We start from the raw sequence: 16,049 nt of genomic DNA on the forward strand, positions 1-16,049 counted from the left end.
CATCCTATTCACGTATGTCAAGATGCCCCTTAAATGTCACTATCGTCCCTGCTTCCACCACCTCCTCCGACAGCGAGTTCCAGGCACCCACTACCCTCTGTGTAAAAAATTTGCATCGTATATCTACTCTAAACCTTGCCCCTCTCACCTTAAACCTATGCCCCCTAGTAATTGACCCCTCTACCCCGGGGAAAAGCCTCTGACTATCCACTCTGTCTACGCCCCTCATAATTTTGTTGACCTCTATCAGGTCACCCCTCAACCTTCGTCGTTCCAGTGCGAACAAATCGAGTTTATTCAACCTTTCCTCATAGCTAATGCCCTCCATACCAGGCAACATTCTGGTAAATCTCTTCTGCTTTATGTTTTTGTTTTAACTTCACGATACTGCTAACCCCTTGGAAACCCAACTCGTCACTTCAAGAATTGTAAAAGATCATTAAAAATGAATGCATACAAACAAGGCCCCAGACTTGCCAGCATCTAACTAACTAAAAAAAGCCTCTAACTGAAAATAGATCCAGGTTTCATCTTGCTTAACATACAAGCTCAAAATATAAATGAAGCTTAAAGCTACACATTGTACCTAGTATAACAATATACTGCTCAGTCAGCCACTATTCAATGAGTAAAATTGCTTTGTTAGTCAGTTTCCATGCCTACTTATGATAATAGGGAAATATTCTGTTGACACGACAGTGTAGTGAGCACTGAATGATATGTTGGAGATAAGGAGCATTTTGTTACTGGCAAAGACAAAGTCTTTATAGGTTTGTATTGAGCAGGTCACTGGTGTATTGGAGAGGGAGCTATATGATTCATAGGACTATACTAGACATTGACCTTGTGATGTTCGGAGCAGAGACCACGTGACTATATTGGCAAAATGCTCCAAACCCCAGCATCAATATCCCTCACGTCATGAGCACAGATATCACAGAAAATAAATTCCCAAAACAGATTTCCAGAAAATCTGGTGATACCCCTCCTGCCTCATTTTGCTTTCATTTGAAGTCAATGGTGTACAACAAGGAGCCAATCTGATGTCTGCCTACCCTCCTGCCAAGGTTCAATCTCAACCCTATCATTTGTTTCAAGTCAGTTTATTGACCTCCATGACTCTCCACTATGGGGTGTAAGGGATCAGAACATAAAAGAAAAGTACAGCACAGGAACAGGCCCTTCAGCCCTCCAAGCCCGTGCCGATCATGCTGCCCTAACTAAAAACAAAACCTTCTGCCCTTACTCGGTCTGTATCCCTTTACTTCCCCCCCATTCGTGTACCCATCCAGGTGCTGGATTCTCTGCACCCCGACGCCGAAATCGCGGCCAGCACTGGAGTGGAGAATCCATTCTGCCGCACAAAACTGGGACCGGCGGCGGATCCCCGATTCTCCGGGCCCCGAAAAGCGCCGTACTCGTAGAGTACGCCGCGCCGCAAAGCGCCATTGCTGGAGGCCCGCTCCGTCATTCTCTGCCCCCGACCGGCCGAAGTCCCGACGGCGTGGATCTGATGTGGTCCTGCTGGCCGGGGGCGGGCTGATCGGACTGTGGGGGTGGGGGGGGGGTGTGTGCCTTATATGGCACCGGACTAATAATTGGCGGGTGGTCCGGGTCGGGCGCGCGGCCGATTGGGGGCACTATTTGGAGGGTCCAGCTCCGTAGTCTGAGTCCGCCATGGAGCACGGCGCGGCCGCTGGAGGCCGCCACCATGCGCGGCCTCTGACCCAGAAGTGTGGGGGGCCATATCTGCAGCAAAAGTTGCTAGTTTCACGCTGGTTCACTGCTAGCCCCCTGCAGTTTCTACGATGCCGTGGGGACATAGTCCCAAAAACAAAGAATCCAGCCTCAGATGTCTCATAAATATTGCTAATGTGCTGCTTCCACCACATCCTCTGGCAGCGCGTTCCAGGCACCCAACACTCTCTGTGTGAAAACCTTACTCACACATCTCCCTTAAACCTTCCCCCTCTCACCCTGAACCTGTGCCCTGTGTAATTGACACTTCCACCCTTGGAAAAAGCCTCTGACTATCCCCCCTGTCTGTGCCTCTCATAATTTTGTAGACCTCTATCAGGTCTCCCCTCAGCCTCTGTCTTTCCAGTGAAAACAATCCTAGTTTATTCAACCTCTCCTCAGAGTCAACACCCTCGAGACCAGGCAACATCCTAGTGAACCTTCTTCGCACTCTCTCCAAAGCTTCCACGTCCTTCTGATAATGTGGTGACCAGAACTGCACACAATACTCCAAATGCGGCCGAACCAAAGTTTTATTCAAAAGCCTCACTGTTCTACAGCAAGATAACAAGCTGGAATATATTCTAAATGTAAACCCTTTTTGCAGAAAAATATGTCAGATTTATTGAGGCAACTGAAAACTGCCTAAATAAAGGCCATGGACAGAATTCAATGAACTGTATTGTGTTCTTCCAGGTCACAAAAAAAGCAGATTAATGAACATGAAATATGAAAACCCAAACTTCTGCTACATAAACCTGATCCTTTAACTGGTTCAAACAGTGAATGCACTGCCAAGCATTATTCTGGAGAATATAAACCAAAAACAGCCCAGATTAATTCTGTAGGATCTTCAGCCTGGGCAGCAATTAGAAGACTGAAAATAACTGCAGTCCAGTGAGGGTCAGGGGGAGAGAGACAGTGAGCGAGAGAAAAGGGGAGTAAGGTGCTCACTGGGCTAGGTACTCCGATTCAACAGGGACAGATAATGGGTGGCAGCATAACCACCAAAAAGGAATCAGTGCGGGGCATACAACAGACAGCTACTCTGCCACCATCGAGTTTGCAAACCTATCTTACTGCCTGCATTTACACACAGGGAATGATGATTTAGACAATCTGCTGGAGGGATGACAATGTCCTTCAAACTAGTCCACAGCAATTAAGTCAGCAATTTCATGGAAGCATGTGAGAATTTGAAACAAAATATTCACATTTTGGAAATTGCATTGGCCTAGAATTATTTCAATTCTATACTCTGCGGGGAACTTCTTTGTCCTTTCTTTAAGGACTCAAACTGGTGCACATCTTGTAACTGAGTGTTCACTAATGTAGACTTTGACAATCCTCAGGGATTCTGTTGTGAAATTCAAAGGGGATTTTCAGAATCACTTTCCCAGGAAATGTTTGCCTTATTTGTATAAACAAGAAAAGCAACCATTCTCCTCTTTCCCTCACCATTTCCCCAAACTTTCACAACTAGAGGGTTATTATAGTTGAAGAAGTATTACATTCCAGTACAGTTAAACACCACAAAATTGCACCATTTGTACAAAATCATTGCGCTCATTCATCTAATATAAACAACTTATACCCCAATTAAAATCGCAGAAAAGGGGAATTTCACAAGAGGGCATTATTTGTTCCTTAGCCCACAGTAAGTTTTCACAGTAAAATCTCTTCATGACATATTATTGCACACTTAAATAAAACTGTGCATAAAATGCTCACACACAAATGCACCAAAATAGCCGGTGAGGAAACTCAAAACTCTAAGCTCTTTACAATAGCTGCGGTTTCAGCTCTCTGCAGTTTAAATAGACAAATCTGATTGCTGAACCATTAAAATTAAATTAAAGATTTGCACGTGGATTTTGGCACCTAAGCATTCATATCCACCTCATACAGCAGGTTGAAACTGGAAATTATTTCTTTTGCATAAATCACAACTCTAGTTACTTAACATTAGTCCTGTTTCATGATTTGAATTTTTTTTTGAATTGGAGATTGGAGTTGAGGGAAACATGGCTTTATTTCAATGGATTTCTTTTGGGATCGATTACCTGAGCTAATGGATTTTGGAAGAACTTGAAAGGGGTCTCAGGAGATGTGGCTCTCACAATGAGCACGATTCCGATGGTAGTTTATGTCCATCAGACAAACAGAATTGCTTATCAGGTGCTGGTTTAGCACAGGGCTAAATCGCTGGCTTTGAAAGCAGACCAAGGCAGGCCAGCAGCACCGTTCAATTCCCATACCAACCTCCCCGAACAGGCACCGGAATGTGGCGGCTAGGGGCTTTTCACGGTAACTTCATTTGAAGCCTACTTGTGACAATAAGTGATTTTCATTTCATTTCCTTTCATTTCTCTGACCAGATGAGTCACTTTCTGAATGAGACAGAAACCAAGCAAATGATAGGTGTCTCCCATTTTGCTTGTCTCCCGTTGTGTTCCCAAATTCCTCCCCTCCCACATTCTAGAATTTCTGGTCTTCTATACTTTGCTGTTTTTGTATCTTTCTGAGTAATTCTAACTGTAAATAAATCTGACCATCGGCTTGAACCTGAATGCTTCAGTCCAACAGTTACCATTTTTCGGAGGAGAGATAAGAAGGTATCGATGAGCAGTGCGCGGAGGACAATCATTATTCCTACAGCATGTTAACCTGCGTAAAGATGCAGAATTCGGTTTCGAAATATCCTTTTTGCTGTCAGCAAACGTTTCATGTTTCCCCATTTATACTAACAGGAAAAATATGCCACTGACCTGGCGGAGGAATGAAGACTGAATGATACAGTCAGTAGGTACAAGGTTTGTTGCGGACGAAGAGCACGTCCTCTTTTAGGTGAGCATTGAGGCAAGTCAGTATTGGAGAGGAGCTGTATGATTCGCAGGTCTGCATGAAGAGTGAAATTGCAGCAATGCCCTATGTGGGAGGCATCATCGATGTCAGCATTGCTCAGTTCCACTGCATCATTTTTGGGGGCAGGCAAGTAGGAGATTGAGCGTGAGTGTTTTCACACGCACACTGAACTTCTGTCACCAGATTATAAAAGCAAGTTAATTTGTAACAAAGAATGACTCTTCCATGGGCAGTGAATGAGTTGGGTCTCTGCAAACAGGAAACATAAAAATCATGCTCCTAATTTCAGGTGTGATTTGCACCAATTGCAATGATACTGCAGCCAGCTCAGAGCAAAGTACAAGGCAACCGTCTCTTCAAGGTAACTTCAGATTTCAGTACCTGGTAACCCACCAGTTCTGAATAGAACAATGAGAATGAAGCCACATCATGAAAAATAAGCTTTTAAATGAGAAAACAGGGGCAAAATTCTCCGTTATCGGCGCAAAGTCCGCCGATCGGCGCAAAAAACGGCGCAAATCCGACTTGCGTCACGCCGGAAAAATGGGTCAAAAGTCTCCGGCCCGAAATGGGCTAGCAGCGACGTAACGGGATCCGCGCTTGCGCACGTGGTTCACGCCGTGCAGCGTCATACGCGCTGCACGGCGTGACGGCTCATAAGGCCGCGCTGCTCCCCCCCACCCGACCGGAACAGCCGACTGGATGGCTGGCCGCCGCTCAGCCCCGAGATTCGAGTCACGGGATGTGGAGGCGCTCCTGGACGCAGTGGAGCAGAGGAGGGACGCCCTGTATCCCGGGCACGGCCGCAGAGTTGCCCCACGCCACAGCCGGCGTCTGTGGAGGGAAGTGGCAGAGGCCGTCACCGCTGTGGCCCTGACACCACGGACAGGCACCCAGTGCCACAAGAAGGTGAACGACCTCGTCAGAGCAGGCAGGGTGAGCCTCCCCCATATCCCCCCTCCCCCATATCCCCCCTCCCCATATCCCCCATATCCCCCCTCCCCATATCCCCCCTCCCCACATCCCCCATATCCCCCCTCCCCCATATCCCCCCTCCCCATATCCCCCCTCCCCATATCCCCCCTCCCCCATATCCCCCCTCCCCCATATCCCCAAGTGAATCCAGCCCTAACCTTAACCTCTGCAATGCACATGCAACCGATGGCGTGCATTCATATACCTGCCTAACAGTGTTGCCTTTTACCCCTGCCACCACCCCCACCCACCCCCCACACCCCCCAACAGGAGAAGCGCGCACACAACAATAGGGAGCATGTGAGGATTGGAGGAGGCCCCGCTGATGAGAGGCCACTGACCGAACACGAGGAAAGGGCCCTGGAACTGGCTGGCGGACCTGACGACCGGGAGGTTGCTGATGCAGAGGTCGGGGGCGTACTAGCAAGTGAGCCACCGACAGCCCGTCCCCATGTCCCCCCTCCCCATATCACCTGATCACTGCCTGATGTCTAACCATGCATGCTTCATTGTGTATCGCAGGACCAAACGTCCAGGCACCCATCCCCGCAGATGCAGACCGCCCGCAGGATGCCCCTCGGAGGCCACGGGAGACGGAGAGACCCGGACCCTCCAGCATACGACGCCTGCAGGATGCCCCTCGCACACCACGGGAGACGGAGAGACCTGGAGCAACAGGGAGACGACACCCCCGTCACGTGCGGGAGCGACCACCCAGCGACGTGGGGGGCAGCCACAGGCCCCCGTCACATCCGAGCCAGGACACCACTACCCAGGACACCACTACCCAGGACACCACTACCCAGGACACCACTACCCGGGAAAGCACTGCCCAGGACACCCCTACCCGGGACAGCACTACCCAGGAAGACGAAATACCGGACAGTGACTCAGAGTGGATGGGTGGAGACGAACCCCCACCCCAAAGTGCCATGGACTCAGAGTGGGACGAAGAGCACGACACAACGCCACTGCTGTCACCAACACCCTCCACCATCGCAGAAACACTCACCTCGGTTGGGCACTTTAGTGATGAGGCGTCTGGTACACTCACTGGTGCGCACAACACAGCCGTCCCGGTACAGCAGGTGGAGGTAGGAGCAGCAGAGGGGCCGGGCGGTCGGAGGGCAGCCCAGCCCAAGCGAACATCTGCCGCCCAGATGGATCCCGGGTTCCTGGAGTTTCCACACCCACACATAGATCCGATGCAACCACCGACCCGGAGACGAGCGAATAGGGTGACGGCCGGCTTGCGGCGGCTGCAGTCGCAGGTGGAGGAGTCCACCTGCATCCAGGAGCTGGGAGTGGTGCCGGTCATGCGTGCCACCCAGGCCGACACCGCACGGGTGGCGTCCGCGGTGGAGGCAATGGGTGCGACGGTGTCAGACATGGGGAACGGTTTGCGAGGGCTGGGGCTGTCCGTGCAGGCGGCGTCTGTGGCCCAGGACACGGCTGCCCTCTCACAGGAGGCCATGAGCCAGTGCCAGCGCCAGATGGCAGAGGCGCTCAACGCCATGGCCCAGTCTCAGCAGGCCATAGCCCAGTCTCTGCAGGCCATGGCCCAGTCTCAGTAGGTCATGGCCCAGTCTCAGCAGGCCAACGCTGAGGGCATCGGCGCCAGTGGCCATGTGCGAGCCGGCGTCGCACTGTCACAGACAGGGTTTGCCAACCCCCTGGGCTCCATGGCTGCAAACCTGCAGAACCCTGTCGATACCAGCACGGGCCTCCAGGACTGGCAGCGCCAGATGTCGGGGGGTCTTCGGATGGCCAGTCCGTTCGCATCCCCCACCCATGTAGAGGCCTGGGGGCCATCGGGCACCCCGAGGGAGGAGGAGGTGGTGTGGTCCGTCCCGGCTCCCCCTGTAGGGGAGGTCCCGGAACACAGCGACACCTCGGACTCCCCCCCCCTTCTGTCCCAGGTGCATCGGGTGGGCAACGGGCAGGACAGGCTGGCAGCTCGCCATCCCAGTCGCCCGGGCCGCAGCCTGGCCCATCTAGGCCAGGACGCCCCAGGAAACGGCCGCCAAAGGGATCCAGTGTCAGAGGGCAGGAATCACAGGAGTCCACCTCCAGTTCTACTGTACCGTCTGGGGAACCACGTAGACGTAGTCAAAGGGCCCGTAAGGCCAAACAATTAGACACTGAGTAAGTTGACACGGGTGCAGGGCACAGATGAGTTTTAGGGGCGAGGGCACGTGCATGAACTCGTTTGGTTATTAAAGTCAATGTTACACCTACAGAAGCTGCCTTTGTGCTCTGTCCAAAGCGTGCGGGGGTGTCATGTACGTTGAGCGCAAGTGTGTGTGTGTGAGGGGTGGTCTTACCTCAGCCCCAGGTGAGTCTGCCCCCTTCCCCCTGGGCCGCCATCAACATCCCCCCGGGCAGAGAACGGGACCGTGCGCTGCAGTGTCACAGCCGCATGCAGGGATGGTCCGGGTGGATGGTGGTACTGTGGCCATGGGTCAGACATAGTCCAACGATGTGGAGCCAGGAGCTCACCGCAGGGCGGGTTGTCATCATCCTCCATGGCCTGGAATAGACACGCGTCCACCCGCAACTGTGTGAGCCCTGCCCGTTGTGTCGCAGGTGGATCGGCAATGGGGGGGGTGGTGCGCATGCGGGTGGGGTGGGTGGGGTTGGGGAGGGGGGTGAGGGTGCTGGGTGGGTGGATGGGTGGGGGGTGTGGGTGGTCGGCTGTTGCCATGGTGTGCGGTCTGTGGCCATACTACCCGATTCCCACGCCCATCTAGTCAGTGAAGCGGGCGGCTATCAGTCTGTCCCGTGCCCGCTGGGCCAGCCAGTAATGGTGGACAGCCACCCGACTGTGTCTACCCCATCTGCCCTGACCATTGCCCCCATCCCCCTCATCTGGGGAGGACTGCGCCTCTTCCTGCTGCTCCTCCACTCCGCCCTCCTCTGCCTGCGGCACATCGCCCCTCTGCTGGGCTATGTTGTGCAGGACGCAGCACACCACAATGATGCGGCCGACCCTATCTGACCGATACTGGAGGGCGCCCCCAGAGAGGTCCAGGCACCTGAAACGCATCTTCAGCACGCCAAAGCATCTCTCTATCACTCCCCTTGTCGCTACATGGGCATCATTGTAGCGGCTCTCCACCTCATTGCGTGGCCTCCGTATAGGCGTCATCAGCCACGATCGCAATGGGTAGCCCCTGTCGCCCAGCAACCAGCCCCTCAGCCGGGGATGGCGTCCCTCGTACATGCTGGGGATGGATGACCGCGACAACACGTATGAGTCGTGTACACTGCCTGGGTAACGGGCGCAGACTTGCAGAATCATCATGCGGTGGTCGCAGACCACCTGTATGTTCATCGAATAGGTCCCCTTCCTATTGGTGAACACGGCCCTGTTATCTGCAGGTGGCCGCACGGCGACGTGCATCCCATCAATCGCGCCCTGGGCCATGGGGAACCCGGCCACGGCAGAGAGGCCCACGGCCCGGGCATCTTGGCTGGCCCGGTCCACAGGGAAGCGGATGTAGCGGTGCGCCATGGCATATAGGGCATCTGTCACTGCCCGGATGCACCGGTGCACCGATGTCTGCGATATGCCGGACAGGTCCCCACTCGGTGCCTGGAATGACCCCGTTGCATAAAAGTTCAGGGCCACCGTAACCTTGACGGACACGAGGAGAGGGTGTCCCCCGCCAGTGCCACGCGGTGACAGGTGTGCCAGCAGGTGGCAGATGTGTGCCACGGTTTCCCGCCTCATCCGGAGTCTCCTCCTGCATTCCCGGTCCGTGAGGTCCTGGTATGACTGCCGGGGCCGGTACACACGGGGTGCCCTCGGGTGCCTCCGTTGCCGTGGGGCCGCGATGTCCCCCTCCCCCTCCTCGTCCTGTCGGTCAGGTGTCCCTCCAGCCTGGGCGGCTGCCGCCTGTCCCTCTGCGGCAGCCTGCGCCGCCTCTCTGGCACGCTCCCCCTCCTCCTCCTCCTCATCCAGGGCAACATGGACATTAGCGGCTGCCGCCACGGCGGCCAACATCGCTGGATGATCGGAAAACATGACGGCCTGGTTTGGGGGGGGGGGGGGGGGAACGACATGTCATCATTGCCCATATCCCCTCCTTCCCCCCCAGCCAGGTGGCATGGACCGCATGGGTCCAACTGTTGGAGGCTGGCACCTGGCCAGGTGGACCAACTCACTTGCCCTCGCACCCCCCCTCCCCGGCACGGACCGCCCATCCCCCTCCCCGGCACCGACCCCCCATCCCACTCCCCGGCACGGACCCCAACCTACTCTCCGGCACGGACCCCAACCTCCTCCCCGGCACGGGCCCCCACCCATCCTCCTCCCCGGCACGGACCCCCCATCCCCCTCCCCGGCACAGACCCCCCATCCCCCTCCCTGGCACAGACCCCAACCTCCTCCCCGGCACGGGCCCCCACCCATCCTCCTCCCCGGCACGGACCCCCCATCCCCCTCCCCGGCACAGACCCCCCATCCCCCTCCCCGGCACAGACCCGCCATCCCCCTCCCCGGCACGGACCCCCCATCCCACTCCCCGGCACGGACCCCAAACTACTCTCCGGCACGGACCCCATCCTCCTCCCCGGCACGGACCCCCCATCCCCCTCCCCGGCACAGACCCCCCATCCCCCTCCCTGGCACAGACCCCAACCTCCTCCCCGGCACGGGCCTCCCCCCCCATCCTCCTCCCCGGCATGGACCCCCCCATCCCCCTCCACGGCATGGACCCCCCATCCCCCATCCCCCTCCCCGGCACAGATCCCAACCTCCTCCCCGGCACGGGCCCCCCCCCCCATCCTCCTCCCCGGCACGGACCCCCCCATCCCCCTCCCCGGCACGGACCCCCCAACCCCTCCCCGGCGCGGACCCCAACCTCCTCCCCGGCACGGGCCCCCCCCACCCCACCCTCCTCCCCGGCACGGACCCCCCCATCCTCCTCCCCGGCACAGACCCCCCCATCCCCCTCCCCGGCACGGACCCCCCATCCCCCTCCCCGGCACGGACCTCCCATCCCCCTCCCCGGCACGGACCCCCCCCATCCCCCTCCCCGGCACGGACCCCCCCATCCCCCTCCCCGGCACAGAGCCCCCATCCCCCTCCCCGGCACGGACCCCAACATCCTCTTCGGCACGGACCCCTCCCCCCCCCATCCTCCTCCCCGGCACGGACCCCCCATCCCCCTCCCCGGCACGAGCCCCCCCATCCCCCTCCCCGGCACGGACCCCTCCATCCCCCTCCCCAGCACGGACCCCCCCATCCCCCTCCCCGGCATGGACCCCCCCCATCCCCCTCCCCAGCACGGACCCCCCATCCCCGGCACGGACCCCAACCTCCTCCCCGGCACGGACCCCTCCCTATCCTCCTCCCCGGCACAGACCCCCCCATCCCCCTCCCCGGCATGGACCCCCCCATCCCCCTCCCTGGCACGGACCCCCCCATCCCCCTCCCCGGCACGGACCCTCCATCCCCCTCCCCGGCACCGACCCCCCATCCCACTCCCCGGCACGGACCCCAACCTACTCTCCGGCACGGAGCCCAACCTCCTCCACGGCACGGGCCCCCACCCATCCTCCTCCCCGGCACGGACCCCCCATCCCCCTCCCCGGCACAGACCCCCCATCCCCCTCCCTGGCACAGACCCCAACCTCCTCCCCGGCACGGGCCCCCACCCATCCTCCTCCCCGGCACAGACCCCAACCTCCTCCCCGGCACGGGCCCCCACCCATCCTCCTCCCCGGCACGGACCCCCCATCCCCCTCCCTGGCACAGACCCCCCATCCCCCTCCCCGGCACAGACCCCCCATCCCCCTCCCCGGCACGGACCCCCCATCCCACTCCCCGGCACGGACCCCAACCTACTCTCCGGCACGGACCCCATCCTCCTCCCCGGCACGGACCCCCCATCCCCCTCCCTGGCACAGACCCCCCATCCCCCTCCCTGGCACAGACCCCAACCTCCTCCCCGGCACGGGCCTCCCCCCACCAACCTCCTCCCCGGCATGGACCCCCCCATCCCCCTCCACGGCATGGACCCCCCATCCCCCATCCTCCTCCCCGGCACGGACCCCCCCATCCCCCTCCCCGGCACGGACCCCCCAACCCCTCCCCGGCGCGGACCCCAACCTCCTCCCCGGCACGGGCCCCCCCCACCCCATCCTCCTCCCCGGCACGGACCCCCCCATCCTCCTCCCCGGCACGGACCCCCCCATCCCCCTCCCCGGCACGGACCTCCCATCCCCCTCCCCGGCACGGCCCCCCCCATCCCCCTCCCCGGCACGGACCCCCCCATCCCCCTCCCCGGCACAGACCCCCCATCCCCCTCCCCGGCACGGACCACAACATCCTCTTCGGCACGGACCCCTCCCCCCCCCATCCTCCTCCCCGGCACGGACCCCCCATCCCCCTCCCCGGCACGGGCCCCCCCATCCCCCTCCCCGGCACGGGCCCCCCCATCCCCCTCCCCGGCACGGACCCCTCCATCCCCCTCCCCGGCACGGACCCCCCCATCCCCCTCCCCGGCATGGACCCCCCCCATCCCCCTCCCCAGCACGGACCCCCCATCCCCGGCACGGACCCCAACCTCCTCCCCGGCACGGACCCCTCCCTATCCTCCTCCCCGGCACAGACCCCCCCATCCCCCTCCCCGGCATGGACCCCCCCATCCCCCTCCCTGGCACGGACCCCCCCATCCCCCTCCCCGGCACGGACCCTCCATCCCCCTCCCCGGCATGGACCCCCCTCCCGGCGCTCCCCCGGAGCCCAGCCTACTCTAACCCCCCCCCCCCACCCCCCCCCTCCCCCCCCCCCCCCCCGCCGCACACACACACACACAACCCGAGACACACCTCTCCCCACACATTCAGACTGCGGCCACGCCATCGCCTGCCCAGAGCCAACCCCCCAGGCCGTCACTCACCTCCACGCTGGTCGGCGTGAACCTGGAGCACAGGGTCACGCCGATGAAAAGGAGGTTTCATTTACGTCGACGTGAACGGTCATCACGTCGACGGGACTTCGGCCCATCCGGAAGGGAGAATATCGGCAGGCCCAAAATCGGCTGCCTTGCGCAGACCCGTGACATTCTCCGCGGCAGCGGCGCAATTAACGCCCCGCCGACTTTTCTCCCTTCGGAGACTTCGGCAACCGGCGGGGGCGGGATTCACGGCGGCTAACGGCCATTCTCCGACCCGCTGGGGGGTCGGAGAATGACGCCCCCGATTCTGGAGCTCTCCTGTGTGTATTCAACTTTAAAAGTTAAATGAGAAGAAATGAACGGTTCTTCAGCAGACTGGGCAACACATTGTATTTTATGTATTGATAAAAATATAGAGGGCAGCATGGTGGCAAAGCGGTTAGCACTGCTGCCCCATGGCGCCGAGGTCCCAGGTTCGATCCCGCGCCCGAGTCACTGTCCATGTGGAGTTTGCTCATTTTCTACGTGCCTGCGTGGGTCTCACCCCCACAACCCAAAGATGTGCAGGGTAGGTGGATTGGCCACGCTAAATTGTCCCTTTATTGGAATTTTACAAAAAATATAAAGAAATACAAGAAAATGAGTGTTCATCCCAACTATCCTGTGTTGGTCTTTACTATCTCGACAAGTAACAGTCCAATTTCATGCGTTGCTGAAATATTTATTTATTCCCGCTTCCTTCAACCACCTATCAAACCTAGTCTTAAATGTTCACATGTTCTCTCCTTTAGCCATCATCTCTGGTCATACAATCTACCACCCTGTCCAAACTGCTTAGGCAGAACAGATTTCCGGTTATCTTCCGAATCTGTCAGTCACCCAAAACACTTTGAATCTATTTTGTACATCTGTGCCTTCATCATTTTAAACACCATCTTCAAATTGCCCTGTAACTTGCTCTGTCTTAATGAAAACACACCCAGTATTTCCTTGCCCGTCCTCATGTTTGTATTTCCTTATACCTAGTGAATCCTCTCTATGTGACTGCACACCCTTGCTTTAACATGGAACCCAAAAATGGGCACAGGTTACTCAAACTGTGACCTTACTGTGACCTTACCACTGCACCTTGAGTTACTTCTTTGCCATGAAACACATTATTGCGTTACCTTTTTGGGTAATTTGAACATGGACATTGTGGACATGGATTCTTGCTCATCTTTCTGTGTAAATGTAATGATTAGCTCCTGTAACTGCTGATGGAGGTTTACAGCACTCCCGCCAGAAACAGCTCCACCTTTGGCCACAGAACGACAAGGCGATGAGTAACTTCTGCCTTTGGAGGCAGCAAGACTCCAGAGAAAATGTGGCTTTTTCACGATGCCTATGGAGGCTGGGGCTGGGGTGACAAAGATAAACGACAATAATCCTGGCGTATAATTTTTTTTTCTGGCTCCAAGTGTTTCTGCAGTGGATGCCTGCACAACAGGCACTGGGCAGGATGCAGCTGCCAGTGTAGCAGGTGTCAAACACACACATACTATTTTCATAATGCAAATTGAAAAAAAATTGTGAAACAGTGACAACAGACAATGTAACAAGAAATTTTGGAGCCTCCTACCTTGAGGTATGATGGTGTAGCGAACGAAGGCTGAGATTCTGGACTTGGTGGTTCTAATGAATTGGAGATGTGATCTCCTCCATCATGCTTCCTGTTGTGGGGAAAATTAATTATTGACTTGGTGCAACAGTACTTGTTTATTTTCTTTCCTGTAAATTTCTTTCACTCTTCCTCCAGCGGTAGAAATTTAAACTGGATACATTTCTACAAGTCAACATCCAGTAACCAATTGGTACTCCCTGGCTGAGTCCAACAAGTCAGCATAGGAACGTCAAGGCCATGTCCACCCCTCTCCTGACTCAACATGGCCACAAGGATATCTTCGAGAATGAGTTAATGGATAGTGGAGTGCTGTGCAGAACCTGCAGATCCAATTATAAATTTAACCATCTTGACGTTATTGATGTAGCAGAACACGAGGCAAACTGTGCTCCTGAAAAGTGGAATCCCTGGATGATTTGCTTCCCTTCTGCCGAGTGCACCGAGACCAATTATTGCGACCCTTCCACTAATGTGCCAAAGATGATCTAATTTGACAGAGCGCAGGGACTGAACCAGAGGCCCACCAACTTTGTACATCTCAATTTCACTCCAGGCTATGGGGCTATCAAGGGAGTTTGCCTTCATGAAACTGTGTTCAAATATTTACAACATTGCAAAGTCCCATCATACTTTCAATAATACTTGACATAAACCAATATAATTTTTTCTTTATTTTCATCCTCACTGCTTCTCCCCCTTCATTCAGCTGAACTTTGTCCATCAGGAAATTTATCCGAAAGATTCTCCTGTGTTCCAATGTAATCAGGGAGGAACAGTTACCGACAGCTGACTGATTTGAAGCAGATTCACAGCAGTAAACCTCAGCTCGTTCACTCCCAAATGCAACATTCGACATCTTTAATGTACTCGCATCAGGTTCCTTTAACATTTAAAATAATTACACAATGCATTAAAGCAACTCAGCTTCATTTGCACTTTGCAAAATACTTAAAACATTGCAATAATATGATCAAAATGAAAATGAAGATTTCCCTTCGGTTATAAAGGCTGCTGGATCTCGGATTAATGTGGGACATACACCTCTTTAGTGCAGACCCATCACCTGCAGAATGCTTGAATCCCCTAGATTACTGTAACCAGGCTGAGATTCATTACAAAAGAGCAGAGCAGAAAGACCGACCATCTACTCATAACCCAGTTGGGGTTCTTGTTAACAGACAGAAATACTGCCACAGTGGAAAAGATTTATCCAACCCTTTTAGCAGCTATGATGATCCTCAGCTACTGCTAATGGCCAATGCCAGAAAACATCCACCCAAAATATCTCGGTGGATCTTTGGAGCATTTTCAGATCAAAATAAAAATACATCAGAATCAGACGTTGCTTATTGGGAAACAGAAATATCTAAATATGTAAAAGCTTCACCTGTACATTGAGGTCTTCGACTAAAACCTGCTGCAGGTGAAAGACAAAACAATGATTTAACTTCACTTACTTTGTTTAAGCAGTCAAAAAATAAAGACTTGGCACTGTCAGATTTGAAGGGCTGTATCACTGCAGAGATTCAAACCAGCCTTTACAACAAAGCAGCGCAACATTGCCCCTTCTGTCGCAGCTTAAACTCCAGTTAAAACCATCAGCACACACTACCGCTGAGGGAGAAGAAAGCCACCCACTCTTTACAAACACCGTTTCCCTGAAATGGAAATTACCCACTAAAGCACACACTATTTGAGTCTTTGCATTCATGAAGTGTGGCTTAATTAAGCAGACCTCTCCAGAAGGAATGTCACCATGGCAACGAGTTTTGGGATTCACATCAGACCTATCGGCATTTGGCACTAGTGTAGTGGGGAGAGAGGAGAGAGGAGGTCGGGGAGAAAGGACAGAGAGAGAATGTTACTGGCAGATTCGGTATCCTCGGGGCTTCTTTGCTCATATT

At 55.6% G+C, this 16,049-nt stretch overlaps 1 protein-coding gene across 19 annotated transcripts in view; it reads right to left on the bottom strand.

Moving 5' to 3' along the window:
* Positions 1-16,049, bottom strand: part of rap1gapa (RAP1 GTPase activating protein a) — an 809,199-nt gene that overhangs the window by 227,635 nt on the left and 565,515 nt on the right. For 15 of the 19 annotated variants that reach the window (XM_072477763.1, XM_072477761.1, XM_072477760.1 and 12 more), the window contains one exon: positions 14,104-14,194. The exons of 3 other annotated variants lie outside the window; for them this stretch is intronic. Coding sequence is in view for 8 of the 16 variants with exons in the window: in XM_072477753.1 (XP_072333854.1) it covers positions 14,104-14,194 (91 nt within the window). In the remaining 8 variants the exon portion in view is untranslated. Of the gene's footprint in view, positions 1-14,103; positions 14,195-15,602; positions 15,771-16,049 lie in introns of those variants that run through there. One more of the 19 variants, XM_072477766.1, reaches the window with a different exon arrangement.

The sequence above is a fragment of the Scyliorhinus torazame genome, chromosome 16 (genome assembly GCF_047496885.1).
Source record: "Scyliorhinus torazame isolate Kashiwa2021f chromosome 16, sScyTor2.1, whole genome shotgun sequence".
Taxonomy (NCBI): Eukaryota; Metazoa; Chordata; class Chondrichthyes; order Carcharhiniformes; family Scyliorhinidae; genus Scyliorhinus; species Scyliorhinus torazame.